The 14,848-nt window shown below is 35.7% G+C and overlaps 2 protein-coding genes across 2 annotated transcripts in view; both read left to right on the top strand.

Moving 5' to 3' along the window:
* LOC133197760 (N-terminal EF-hand calcium-binding protein 1-like) overlaps positions 1 to 14,848 on the top strand; it is a 252,915-nt gene that overhangs the window by 51,111 nt on the left and 186,956 nt on the right. The window lies entirely within an intron of this gene.
* LOC133197068 (von Willebrand factor A domain-containing protein 7-like) lies at positions 7,929 to 13,569 on the top strand. Its single transcript, XM_061332908.1, has 11 exons — positions 7,929 to 8,277; positions 10,228 to 10,350; positions 11,021 to 11,194; positions 11,319 to 11,397; positions 11,590 to 11,684; positions 11,820 to 12,005; positions 12,180 to 12,419; positions 12,546 to 12,665; positions 12,777 to 12,992; positions 13,127 to 13,197; positions 13,390 to 13,569. Exons 1-11 carry the CDS (start codon positions 8,046 to 8,048, stop codon positions 13,567 to 13,569), a joined length of 1,716 nt encoding a protein of 571 aa, XP_061188892.1. The 5' UTR covers positions 7,929 to 8,045.

A 14,848-nucleotide genomic window follows, 5' to 3' on the forward strand; every position in this document is an offset into this window, starting at 1 on the left:
ATGTATCCAAATATGAAACAGATGTGTCAGACTCTGTGTCTTTTATTTCGAGTTCAAACGGTTATCTCGAGTCAACGTAGGAATGAATAAATGTTGTTAATTGATAAAACGTCGTCGATATATCTAAATGTTGAAGATCATAGCAAGAGACTTCTTCATTTCATATAGAAGTTTTAGAATACATTCTGCTTCATATGAATACAAAAATAGGTCTGCTAATGACTTGTGAACATTTGGTTTCTTTCCACTAAAGTGAACATTGTGGCCATTTTTTTTTAAATTTTTCTATTTCGTTGAAGTGGATACTGGGTTGGCTTGAGGATGGAGGTTAATTCATTAGGAGAGAAGGAGTTCCACTGGGGGGACTGTTCCATTGACCAAACTATCACAAAGAAGTTTGATAAGCTGAAAGATTATCCCTCATCCACCGGATGTGGCTATGTTTCGAAGGAATCTTTAAGCTTGACGTCATGCCCTGCAGACAAATCAATGGGTTTCATATGTGAACATCCATCTGGTCAGTTCCTTTTTATTTTAACTGTCTAATTCAATGCTAGCTTACAATAACATGACAAAATAAAATTTCAGGTCATGCTACTATTTTTAGAAAGACTATAAAACATGTATATTAATACCTTTTTATTAGTCCCCTACCGGTGAAACCGGAGGGGACTATAGGTTTTCTCTGAGTCTGTCCGTCTGTCTGTCTGTCCCTCTGTCTGTTTGTCAGTCTGTCCCACTTGGTTTTCCGCACTTTTTTCCTAAATGCTTGCAGATATTGAGCTGATTTTTGGTATGTGAGTGTATCTTGATGAGTTACAGATCAAGTTTGCATTTCGCTCCGCTTCAATGACTTTTGGCGGAATTACGACCTTTTCAATTTTTCAGGATTTTCCGCAATTTTTTTCTAAACGCTTGCAGATATTGAGCTGATTTTTGGTATGTGACTTTACCTTGATGATTTTAGATCAAGTTTGCATTTCGCCCCGCTTCATTGATTTTTGACGGAATTATTACCTTTTCAATTTTTCAGGGTTTTCCGCAATTTTTTTCTAAACGCTTGCAGACATTGAGCTGATTTTTGGTATGTGACTTTACCTTGATGAGGTATAGATCAAGTTTGCATTTCGCCTCGCTTCATTGATTTTTGACGGAATTATTGCATTTTTAATTTTTAACGGGAACCAGATTACAGTTGCCGGTAGGGGACTAGTATTGCTAATGCAATACTCTCAGAATGCTTGTTTTTATTAATTTACACGTCATCTTCTAGGTTCCGATTCCTGTTTTTCAACAATGTCTAGATTTTCCAAAATGGGATACGATAGCACAACTGTTCTCACATCATCACTCTGCGCCTCTTCTTGTCTAAGTGATTCGAGTTGTGCCGCTATTTATGTATCAAAAGAAACAAAGTGTACAATGTTGACCTACAAAAGTCAGATGTCCTGGACCCTAGCAGCATCCAACTTACAATCAACACATATCTTCCATCAAAGTATGAACACATTTCTTTTTCCCCCTTAATCTTGTTCACCAAAACTTAGCTTTAAAGTTGAAACTCCCTCATCTTCCTCTTACACTGTACATGTGATGTTTAAAAGATTGACAAAATATACATAAAGGAGCAGCAATACAACTGATCACAATCAAATAACAATAACAAACTGATTCGTATAAACAACTCACCTCATTCATTATCATTATCATCATGATACATTGACGTTTGGCGACAATTCATTACATTCACTATTGTAACAAGAAAGCGAAAACGCACGACGAGCCCGGGCCTCCAGAAGCACTTGTCAGTTGCTCTACCAACAGAGTTATCTGGCCACCGGCGATCGACCCTGTCAAACCGCTATATTAAACCTTCTTTAAGAGTCTGTACCCCGAATACACCAACCCAAGCTCTTCTTGGCAGAACACCTCTCCCTTTCAGGGCCAGATCAAACGTAAACGTAAACGCAAGTGGACCAAACCAGGATTGAAGCAAGGGCTTCTGAATCATTAGTTAGGAGGTGCTCTTCCATCTGACCTATCTAGCCACTGGCGATCGATCATGCCTGAATGACACATTTTAACGTCCTTTAAGATCTTCGTCCCTCAAGACACCAACCCTAGCTCTTCTCTGGCATTTCATCTTCCACTACCAGGTCACGCACCAAATGTACTAGGAAAATGCGACGGACCAGACGGATTCTAATAAGGGCTTCTGACTGATATATCTGGCCACCACCGATCGAACCTGTCTGAACACTGACGCCCTAAGATGACTCAGTACGTTCACTTTCAACTGACACATTGACACTGGCGACGAATGACCACAAGCACCATTATGATGATACATGTACACTGACAATTAACGACATTTCATCACATTCACTGTCTTCAAGCATCTCCCAATAAACACCATGATTAGCGCACATACTACGACCGACATTTCACCACAATGATTACATTTATATGACTAAGATTGATTGATGTGTAAGTTGTTTTACTTCCCACTCGAGAATTTTTCACTCATATAGCCCATAGGGCTTCAAATTTTGACCTTTACTCGGCACTCAGGGCCATTGAGCAGTGAGGGATCTTTATCGTGCCAACGCCTACCTTGACACGGGGCCTTAGTTTTTAAGGTCTCACCCGAAGGACCCGCAACTTTTACTTCAAAATGCCGAGCGCATGGCGAAGGAACAGTTGCTATCCATTTTTTATCGACTTAGGTCAATCGCGGCCGAGATTCGAACTCACGACCTCCCGATCACGGAGCGCGAGTGCACTACCGACTGAGCTACCGTGAACGGTTATATGACTAAGTACTCAGTTGATGTTAAGCTTACGAAGGATACAAGGACAACGTTATAATATATAAACATTTAGACCAAAGATAATATACCAGCATATTGCGAAACAAACTAAAGTGCACTCAGAATCTATTTCTTGCTGAAGAGCATAATATCTATTTATTGCAATATTAGCACAGCTTAAAATCTCAACACATAAATTTTAATTCTTTCGTTCTACCCGGATCTATTACACAGAAAATTTTCGAGGTTTCCACTTGACGAGCAATGTTTGACACTGTCGGTAATAAACACTTTTTCAGTCTTTCAACTGCGATTTTTCATGAAGCAAAAATGAGTGAAAATCTAAGAAGTGTCATACTCCTTGAGTTAATGTAATTTATAACGGAAAAAATGCCTCTGTTGTATCTTCTGAATATTATTATCTTTTGAATGTAAACTAAAATTTGTTTTTTCACTAACTAGTATAATGACTTTTTATAGGGCTGCTTTATCATTCCGCGTACTACAACTTTGCAGAAGGACTTTCGGAGGATGATTTGTGTCTAATACCGATAGCATCACCAATAGTAACCACGGAAATATCGGGAAAGGTCACGGTAAGGCTGTACGAGATATTGGTTATCACCAATAGTTACAACAGAAACATCGGGAAAGATCAAGGTAAAAATGTTCTTAGGTATTGCTTACAAAAAATATATCAAGAGAGTGAATAGTACCGGTAAGCTTGTTGTAGATATCAATGTCATGAAATAAACCAGGAGAGGTCAAGGTTAGGCAGTTGTAGATATCAGAGACATGAGAAATACCAGTAAAGGTCACAGTAAAACGGTTGTTGATATCAGTGACATGATAAATACCAGTACAGGTCACATTGACATGATTAAGACCAGCAGAGGTCACAGTAAAACGGTTGTAGATATCAGTGACATGGGAAATACCAGAAGGGGCACGGTAAAAGGGTTGCAGATATCAGGGACATGATAAATACCAGGAGAGGTCACAGTTATACGGTTGTAGATATCAGTGACAAAGAAATATCAAGAGAGGTCAAGGTAAGACGGTGTTAGGTATCAGTGAAATGGGAAATACCAGGAGAATTCAGGGCAAAAAAATTTTAATATCAGTGACATGGTAAATACCAAGAGAGGTCACTGTGGTAGATATTAGTGACGTGAGAAATACCAGGAGATGTCAGAGTTGTAGATACTATTAACACATCTGTTCTTACACTGATCCGGTTGTTTCTCAATTTATTGAATTTTCCCCCACTGTTGTTTGAAAATGAAGAAGTCAAGATTAAAGCACTTTTAACTTATTTTTTTCCACGGTGTCATAATACCGCGGAATCACAATTCCTGTTTAATCCGCGGGTAGAAAATTATTTCTTAAATTGCCTCCATATGCTTTAAATGTACTTTAAGTATTCATGGACAAATTTCCGCGAAAAAAATTGTTACCGTGTTTATAGCATAAATTAATACCACGCGGTAAAATGTACTTCTACAGTATTAAAATCTGATTTTAGACGAAGGAAATATCTCCAAGTCCTACACTAAGTTCACAAGACCCAGAGATTGAAGTTAATGCAGTTGATGTCAAATCCATAAGCTCCATATTAAACACGGAAAAAGAACTTCACTCATCATCAATAACTTACCCCTGCATCAGCCAGACCTCCTTAAAGTCCAACGGACAAAACTTTGATGATGATACAGCAAACTCAAACTGTAAAATTACAACAGACTACTTAATTACTACAGAAGGCATTCGTTCTGTACCGAGTCAACTTACAACAAACTACCCAACTACTACACAAGACACTCCTTCTGTTACGAGTCAGAACACAACGTTACACAATGAGGACATTTCTGAATCTACGCCTTCTACACTATGTGTGTGCACATGCAAGGAGACCAACGAAAGTTTGCATGAAAAACTACACAAGATTTCAAAACTGAAAGTAGAAGCTTCTTCGTTGTCTTCTGTGAAACGGACCAAAGTGAGCGTGGATGATATCAGACCTAGTGCCAGATGTTTTGGGGGTTTTGCCATCTCTGTTATATTAATATTTGTAGGCGTGATAGCTTGTACTGATGTGACGGCGTTTTTTAAGTTTGTGGTAAGAAAAAAGTAAAAAAACAAAAAGGTACATTGTATATATAAAACTTTTAAATCTTCAAACCTTGAAAGTCTTTCATACATTTTACTTCAGTGGTTCCTTTTAGTGACACAACTATCTTTAAATGAAAAACGTTTATAAAATTTATCCAAAATCACATATTTCTTTTCGATAATACAGAATTCGTACGCATATTCTGTCATTTTAAGTAAATTTGGAAGCAGATTGTTTGAAGACCCAATATATAATGTTGACAATATTTATAGCCTCTTTAGCCCACCTCGATGAAGTTAGGTGAGCCTTTGTGTCCGAGGATAAAGTTTTTTAAGCATACATGCACTACTTGTTTATTGATCTTAGTTGTATAGATGATGTATTTAGTATGTATGATTGTACCATTCAGGTTTTAAATGCAGCATTTTCAGCCAATATTCTCCATAAGAATTAAGAGGGTTATGATTTTGGACCAGCTTAAAAGTTTTTGGAGCAGGTAAAAATTTCTAGAGCAGGTCTACCAAGTAACCATGTGCCCTAGCTTGACCAAACTTGTATGTTTTATGTATCTAGGGATATACACTACAGGTTCATTCTAAAGTGACCATAAACCTTATGGTAACCAAACTTTCAGTGATGACGTATCTGGGAATGACACTACCAAACAAGCTTTAAATGCTAGATCCGACCAACATTTTTCTAGATTAGTTAGCAGGTAAAAGTTTATGGAGCAGATCCATTTCTAAGTAACTACAAGCCCTATCTGTGCCAAAATTGCTTGGAATATTGCATGTAGGGATAAAAGCTATCAGACTTGATTCGGATTCTGGATCCGATCTACATTTATCAGATTAGTGATTAAGTTAAATATTTTGGTGCAGGTCCATTTCGAAATAACAATAGGCCGTACCTGGACCATACTTGCATGAATGATTATGGATGAATGTCCAGATTAAATTTTATTCCCAGGTTACTATGATCCCTATGCTGACAAAACATGCACCCATAATGCGTCGGGATGCACATCGGACTTTCTTTAAGACTAACGCTTTTAATTTATTCCTTGAAAGATCTTTTATTGAATTCTGAGAAGAAAAAAAGAACGTAAACATTTTCCTCTTCCTCAGAAAAGAACTTAAATGGGATTTGACAGCAGGTTAAGCTTATTGGAACACTCTAGCCTATAATTGGTCTTTGCAAAGTATTAACTATTAATTAAAATCTAGATTTTTTGATATCATAGACAACTGCTTCTTAAATAAAAAAAAAAGGAACTCGGAAGTGTTCATATTTTGTGATTGGTCATCAGCAAAATTACTTCTTTAAAACCACTCTGACTGTACACACAAGTACACTGAAGTTAATATTAAAAGGATACTGGAGTTCCTAATTGACAACATTTATGTAGTCTTCGGAGACCAAGTTTTCCAACAAACTGTTGGAATTTTGATGGGCACTAATTGTGCTCCTTCATTAGCTGACCTGTTTTTATATTCCTATGAAGCAAAATTTATTCAAAAACGTGTACTCGAGAAGAGGAAGACACTAGCTGTGGCCTTCAATTCGACATTCAGTAATATCAACGATGTTTAATCAATTAACAATAGTCATTTTCATTGGTATGTCGACTCGATATATCCCTGTGAACTTAGGATAAAAGACACCATAGAGTCTGCCACATCTGTTTCATATTTAGACATTTTACCAATTAACAATTAAGAAATAAATTGTATGACAAACTAGATTACTTTAGCTTTTCAATCGTCAATTTTCCTTATTTAAGTAGTAATATTCCACTATCACCTGCTTGTGGTATTTACATGTAAGTCTCCCAACTTATTAGCCACTCAAGAGCTTGCTCTGAGTACGATCAGTTTTTAAAGATAGGCAGGCTACTAACCGATAAGTAGATGTTACAGGGATTTCAAAAGCCTCGTTTAAAGTCAGCGTTTCGCAAGTTCTGTGGTCGTTATAATGACCTTGTTAGCAAATATAACCTATCATTGGGTCGTATTTTGGCTGACTTGTTTCAAACTGATTGTTAGGCGTTTCTTTTTGTGCTAAATTGACCACGGATAGTTCCGTCTACCTGATCACTATATAGGGTTAAAGGCGGGTGTGACCGGTCAACAGGGGATGCTTACTCCTAAACACCTGATCCCACCTCTGGAATTTCCAGGTGTCCGTGTTTGATGCCCTCAGTGTTTGTGGATTTTTGAGATCGACCACTGTTCGTCATCTTTACCTTTTACATTACTTGCAGTGTGAAAACTAGAGAAACGCTATGTGATCGTTGCAACAAATATCGTTTGACATGTATTCCAAAGTTGCTGGCATTTTTTCTGTGACTGTGTGAAACGAACGCGGTACATTCATATTCATCTTGCTTCCGATTTTCCAACAACTTGTAATGAATTTTTTTTTCAAGAAATAAGTTGTTTCAGAGAACTCATGATTAATAATTTACATATTTTTAGTTTGTGTTTTTTTACTGTAAATATTAAGATCAATATTTGTATAATTAAAAAATATCTTAGTATTTGAAAAATATGAGGTGATAAACAATTTCTCTGCAACAAACATGATTAATATTATGAAATTATTAATCTTTTGATTATGATAAGACTAGTTTAACCCAGGTTTTCATGGTTAGGCTGCAGTCTTTTGGATGTATTCATTTATCGATACGACTTCTTTGTAAATGACTGTTTTTAATGATATACTAGTACCCTCGAACTTGCACAAATTGAAATTTTTAAGAATAAATGAACAGCAATGAAGGTCATGTCAAACACTTTGATTAACTGTCTAGACATGCAATAAAATCATCTCTTTAATTACATGAACTTTTATCAAATACTTATAAATACTTCTTCATAAGGTAACAGAGATAAGGTATAAAACAAATGAGAAATCGAACGCTCTCTCCCCGTCCATACTTCATTCAATGTCAGAACCAACGATATCGGTCACCAAACAATGCTGCATTCAGACATGTCTCTTTAATCTAAATTTGACTTCAAATGTACAAAAAACCCTTATCTTTCTGTGGATATATTTAATCATTATGGCGACGTGGATATACAAATATTTTCTGTCCCTTGGCACGAGCTCACTGTGTAATGGCGATGAAGACGGTTCTTTTTCTGGTGCTGGTGGCTCGGTCCGCGTTCAGCTTCCTACCGACACAGGAAAGTACTAAACACGGAGACTTCAGCCATCAGAGTATCACTGAACGCGCCCTCTATGAATCTGCGGCGACCTTTATTTGGAAATATATTGATGCTGGTACAGGTTCCACCAAGCAGACCTCCAGAAGTGCCGTCAACGCTACCATCGAATTCTTTAGAGGAGGTAGGTCATAGTTTACTCGTTCCATAAATTCTCCAAAATTTACTAGGACTAAAAAAACCGATTTGGAAAACTAGGAACACAAAATATGATAAATTTCTGTCGAACAAGCACTGCTTCAAATTCTTTAGGTATCGAGAATAGACTTATTCATTTTCGATTATCATGTGATTATCCATTCTAAATTATCAACTTATGAATCCGCAAACCACAGAAAGACACTATTAAATACATTATAAAGCTGTTTGATATCTATAAGTTTGGTTTTGTCCTCTTTACTTGCTATATTTCAAAAAGAATTCTCATCACCTTTGTAGTTTCACGATCTATCTTTATTGTATTTTGCTTTTTTTTTTTTCTTTTTTTTTTTTTTTTCTTGTTGTTTTGTGTATAGGGTTTCTTTCTCGTCATAAGAAAACTAAAATTAAAGCAAATAAAATCTAACACCCAATTCAAACAGAAGGACACATGTTTTGGTACGGGTGCCTGTCGGTGACAAAAAGTGTCCTAGAAATGACTTGAAAACTAATAATTATACGCGCACTTTCTAAAGAAAGTAGGGGTATATTGTTGTTACCCTGGTCCGTTTGTCCTTCCGTCTGTAACGCTTTCTTCTTCCTCAAACTCCTCTTTTATTTTAAGCAGTAACCAATTAATTTTTTGAAATATGATAGGTGGTGTCCTGCAGATATGCAATAAGGTTTTGGAATTTCAGTTTTATCAAGGAAGTACAAAATGACGTTTTTTTCTACAAAAGCCTGGTTCCCAGAACGCCTCTTACATTTTACGCAGTAGCCTAATCATCTTTTGGAATATGACAGGTGGTGTGCTGTAGATGTGCAATAAGGTTTTTCACCCTGGCGGCCACATAGAGGTCGAGAATGATATTTTTCTACAAAAACCTGGTTTCCAAAATTGACATGCATTGAAATATATTATAATCTTTTTGAACAACAATTTTATCAAGTTTCAATTTTGAGTTCATTTCTTCTTTTTTTTTAGAAAAGCATTCCTTTCGAAACTCCTTCTTTTAGAATCAGAATTTATTTCATTAAAATTATCAACTTCAATTGTCATCATTTTTGCAATGACCTTGTTTGCAAATACAATGTGCCGTTAAGTTGATTCGTAACTCTCATTGCCTACGGATTTCTCCGTTTATCAGATCATGAAAACAGCACACGGCGGATGTGATCGGTCAACAAGGGTGATTACTCCTCCATGACACCTGATCCGACCTCTATTTTCAGTTTGATCTGCTCACAATTTGTACTGTGAGAATGGGCTTTTGAGCATGATCACTGTTCATTACCTTAACATCTCATGCAACATGAATTTGGTCAACGGCATTTTAACAGAAACGTAAAATGGTAGTTATTAAATATTGTGAATATTTTATGTGAATCATATGGTATTTAAGTATATTAAATTAGGCAAATCTACTGATTTATTTTCATCAATTATTATTTAATTTAAGAAAAGCAGCTGTGCACAAAAAACGGTAGTTTTTGACATCATGGAATGCAAATATAAGATATAACCAACGTTATTTTCTGAACATGACTATATGGATAGCATTTGCTCTGCTGGCATATTATACGTGGAAATTAAATATTCAAATCATGCGACTCAAAATTTTGGAATCCTTGATTTGAATGAATTCAAAATGGATTATGATGTTGCAGGTTACCTGAAGATGTAAGTGTAAAGACCTTAACTCAAAGTCACTTCTAAAAGGTCAAGCACCTTCGACCCTTTAATACTTAGATTATTATATTAAATTTTGTTAAGTCAATAGCTCTAAAATGTCAACAAAATTTACATGCGTCTTTAATCCATTAATCAAACATCAATATTTGTCCAAAATAACATCTAATTTTGGTTTACAAAATATTCTTCTACAAATTGTTTACTTCCGGTTTGACTCCATACCTTTATTGTCTGCCTTTATAGATAGATCATCCGAGGCTGTGTTTGGGAGGGTTGTGGAAACCATAGTATGGGGAAACAACAAGGCTCAGGAGATGTATGCTAACATACCCATGAGAACAATGAACGCGGAACTCATTTTTGCAGGTAGGCAAACACTGTCCCGACTGACCTCAAACAACAAGAAAATCTGCATGGAATAGCTATTTACATTCCGAAGTTGTTTTTCTTGCACATTTCAAAGTAAACTTTCTATGTCCAAATGTGCAGATCACATTATCAAATTAAGGTACATGTTTTTACCCTGATGTCATATTGAGCTGTTGATGATTCACGCTATGATTTTAAGTAACATTTTTATCTTCATATGGCCAATTTTTATTAATTTACAAGTTTAAGGTTTTTGATTCATGCTGCTATATTGTAAAACGTCTTGAAACGTTTTAAATGTAACTTAAAAAGTTGTTTTTTAAGCTGTACATTAGACTTGCGATGATCGCTTAATTGGGATCAGTATTGACCTATCCAGAGAGGCTGTTACTTATAAATGTTTAACAGCTACAGAATGATTTAAGAAATATGAGATAACAAGATTACCTTTGTCAAATTTTTCATATGAATTGTGTTTGTGACATGCTTTGAAAAAGTATCATTCAGACCTCAGTATGGCATAAGAAATATTCAATACGATCCAAATCTTATTAAACTCAGTCAACCTTGAGAGCGCAATGATGCTTATAAATACCCATGTGTAAGCTAAAAGATACATACGTACATCATGTAAAAACTTACAGTGGCTATATTTACAAACACACAGGTAACCTCCTCCTGCAGTCCATGAGAGAACAAATTATTGTCCTTTCCCAGTCCCCCACACCAGACTGGAACAACATCCGGAAGTTGATAGGGGAGTACCTGTTTACTCTACAGATGTTCTACTCCAACACGAACTGGGTGGAGACACATGGAAATCTAACATGTTCCGAACTCGGTAAGCACTTTCGGAAATTGTGCGAGGTATCTTTATGAAAAATATAGAAGTTGGTGCATGGTATAATAAGAGATTACAGTTTAAATCAATGTCATGAAAATGTATTACTTATCTATATCATTAGGGATTCGAGGGCGAACTCTGATGCCAACAGCGCCCCCTAACGTGGCGACATGTGCGGGTTGTCCCTATTCACATCCACAGTAAGCAATCAGACATTAGAAAACTTTCTACATGCATATTCTGAATATCGCTGTAAAAATTTCATCATTATATATATATATATATATATATATATATATATATATATATATATATATATATATATATATATATATATATATATATATATAACATAAAACGTTTTATCTGAATAACGGTTCAAACACTTGCAGAATCGACAAGCACTCTTGTCAAAACAACATACTGGTAAATGGCCAATACCTTACGAGTGGCTATCTCAGCACTCAAGGCATTCCAAAACCTACCGGTGAGTGAATTTCAATTTCACAAAATGCTCTTACTGATCCTCTATATATTTTGAAGAAATGCAGTTAAATGACTGCATGAATTATATACTGCAAACAATTTTAATCCATAACTATTGATTTTTTTTCTTGATCAGGAAATAATACAGCAGGAATGGGAAAGTGTAGCCATGGAGGGAAGAACGACGCCTTCTCGGCAGTAAACCCGATTGGTGGAATCAACAAGGAGACGTCAGACTCCAACCTGTCCCCCCACTTTTACCTCCATCACACCGCAGGGGAGGCTGCTGTAGACGCAACGATGAAGTTCTTTGTCGGGGAAGGTAAAATTATCTATATCGTACTAAACAAGTAGCAACGGCATCATAGCCACCTTAGCTGAAAGTGTGTTGTTCGAACAGAATATCGTTTGTTAGTCATGTTAACAAACATTCGTCTTTAGTAAGTTGCGTCTCTCTGAAATAAAAACTGGATTTTCCCTTTGCCCTGTTTTCCAGTCACTGGTCTTCTTGATCAAATTGGACCCAGATTATTTGGAGAACTGATTGGACTACCAGTGGCTTGTAAAGACTGTTTGAAACCCGGATTGTCCCTTGCATACGTCATCGATACGTCACTATCAATGTCGACTGACTTTGAGGAAATAAAGACCAAAGTAACAGAGACAATCCAGTCAGCTCTCCTAGAAAATAAGACAACACCTTCAGACTTCATCTTGTCCACATTTAGTGATCCGGGTGAGACAAGCTGTGATGGAAAGTTGGAAAAAAGAAAAATGGCATAATTAAATAATTCTTGTAATTTTCTTCAATTTGACACTCCTAGATGACATAGAGTAATTATGACCGAATTTTACATTTTAGTGTCTTTAAACACCATAAGGAACACTACAGACGGATATGAAATGATTAGTTGGATAAGGAATCTAAAGCAAGAAGGGGGAGGAGACTGTCCTGAATATTCCTTCGGTGGCTTATTGGAAGGTACACATTGTCGCTTTTACATCAATAATGTAGGAGACGAGCTTTTTCAGAAATTTTCCTTTAAATCCGAGTTTTCAACCTCACATACTTATGAAGTGTTTACATTTTCAGCTTTAAAAATAATCAAGCCAGGTTCTTGCTTGTTTTTCTACTCTGATGCTGATCCGAAAGATTCTCAGTTGGAACGTGTCATTTTACAGATAGCGTCCCAGAAGGATATACACATTGCGTTCCTTGTCAAGGGCACCTGCAATTCAGGCATTCCATTTTATGATCGTCTTGAGAATGCCACAAAGGCAACATGCCTAAAGCAGAGTCTGGATAAAGGTTTGCTAGCTTCCAAGAGATCTTTATAATATCTTCATGGGTTTTATTTATGATAATTTTTTCATAATTATTCGGTTCTTCACATATATGAATTTATCTATTATATCATGTTTATTTTGATAATATACTTTTAGGAAGAAGAAAAAGAGATGCAAATGAACTGGTTATTCATCAGCCGTGGAAGAAATTGAGTTCGTTTCAAAATGTAAATCACCATTCTAAATTATCTAATAATATTTCAATCTCTTATTTTCTTGATATTTGTTGAAATATTATCATATTCCATAGGAGAGTTAAGTAAATGATTAAAAATTAATATTTAAAACTGCTTGTATCGCTCATTGTACGTTCATTGAGGAGTGTAGAAGTATTGAGGTCTGAAGCTTTATATTTGTAGCCTGGACAGCAGAGAGATCCAGATTCATCCCTTCTCTCAACGTTACTTCCGGCTAGCGCTGGTGTGATTGGTCTAGTTTTGGTTTTAGCTGTCCTCTTACGAAAACGTCAAATTTCTAGTGAAGAGAAGCAAACATGGACAGAACTCAATGACAGACATCATCGAGTCTCGCAAACTTAAACTATGTAATTGAAATTCCGGAAAGAAAAAATTTGATTCCATACTTGCTTCTTTTTAAACTGTAAAACAGTGCTTTTGTTGAACATATAAAAGTAAAATAATATTTCGAACAATCACTTCTAACAGCTTGCACGGACAAAGTTTGAATATATTTTAGGGATGGGATAAATAATTTCAATATAATTGCAATATCCTAACGACACGCATTGTCTATATACTGCGTTGAGCATTACTGTTTTTGTTCCGTTCTAATTCAATTAATTTTTTCACCTTTTTTATGCCCCTGTAATCAAAGTTTCGGGGCATATAGTTTTTGGTCTGTTAATCCGTTTGTCTGTCTGTCTGTTTGTTAATCTGTTTGTCTGTCCGCAAAACTTTTAATTTTGCCCATAACTTTTCAATTGTTGAAGCCAAGGCTTTCATATTTCAAATGTGTTTTCAATATGTTCAGACCTTTTTATGGTACTTTTTTTACCTTTTGATCTTTTGAAAAACATTAACCACTAGCCATCTCTGTTGATTGTTGGTGGTAGGGCTTTCATATATCACATGTGTAATCCTTTAGACAAGACCTTTCTTGGGGTACCAACATTTTTATCTTCATGACCTTGACTTGAGTTTGACCTACATATGTAAAAACTTTAACCTTGTCTATAACTTTCGAGCGATTGGTTCTACGGCTTCGATATTTTACTTATGCATTCCTTGTGACAAGACCTTTCTTTGGATACCAGCATTTTTTTTTACCCTTGACCTTAGAGTTTGACCTACATTTGAAAAATTTTAACCTTGGCCTTGAGCTCCCATACGGGGCATCAGTGTTTCACAAACATGTCTTTTTCTTTTTTGTCCTTATATTGTTTTAATTAGATATGAAATTTTAAAATTTCACTCAAATTTTAGACAAAAATGATAAGGAAATGAAATGATAATTCGAAAAAAAACATTCTTTAGATTAAGAGATGTATGATAAAGAATCTAAGATATTTTCCAAATTTCTTATCAATTTGCAAATATTTAGAGAATGGAACTCGAGAGTGGCATATACATGTTTTTCTATTTCTTTTTAAGCATCTTTTTTGAATAATTCATGTTTGGTTTTTGCCTATGCACATGTTCCAAGTTGAATGCATTATATAATTGTTGTTGAATAAATTGTTATTCACATCAAATTGTTGCTTTCTTTTTACTTAATGGATGCATATTTCATATACATAAACTCCCTGTAAATTCCCTTAAGAAGTACATAATTATACAGCATTGCATTGAATTGTGACTA

Source organism: Saccostrea echinata, unplaced genomic scaffold, assembly GCF_033153115.1.
Source record: "Saccostrea echinata isolate AGI-Se365-2 ecotype Australia unplaced genomic scaffold, CSIRO_AGI_Sech_v1 ptg000030l, whole genome shotgun sequence".
In the NCBI taxonomy this organism is placed as follows: Eukaryota; Metazoa; Mollusca; class Bivalvia; order Ostreida; family Ostreidae; genus Saccostrea; species Saccostrea echinata.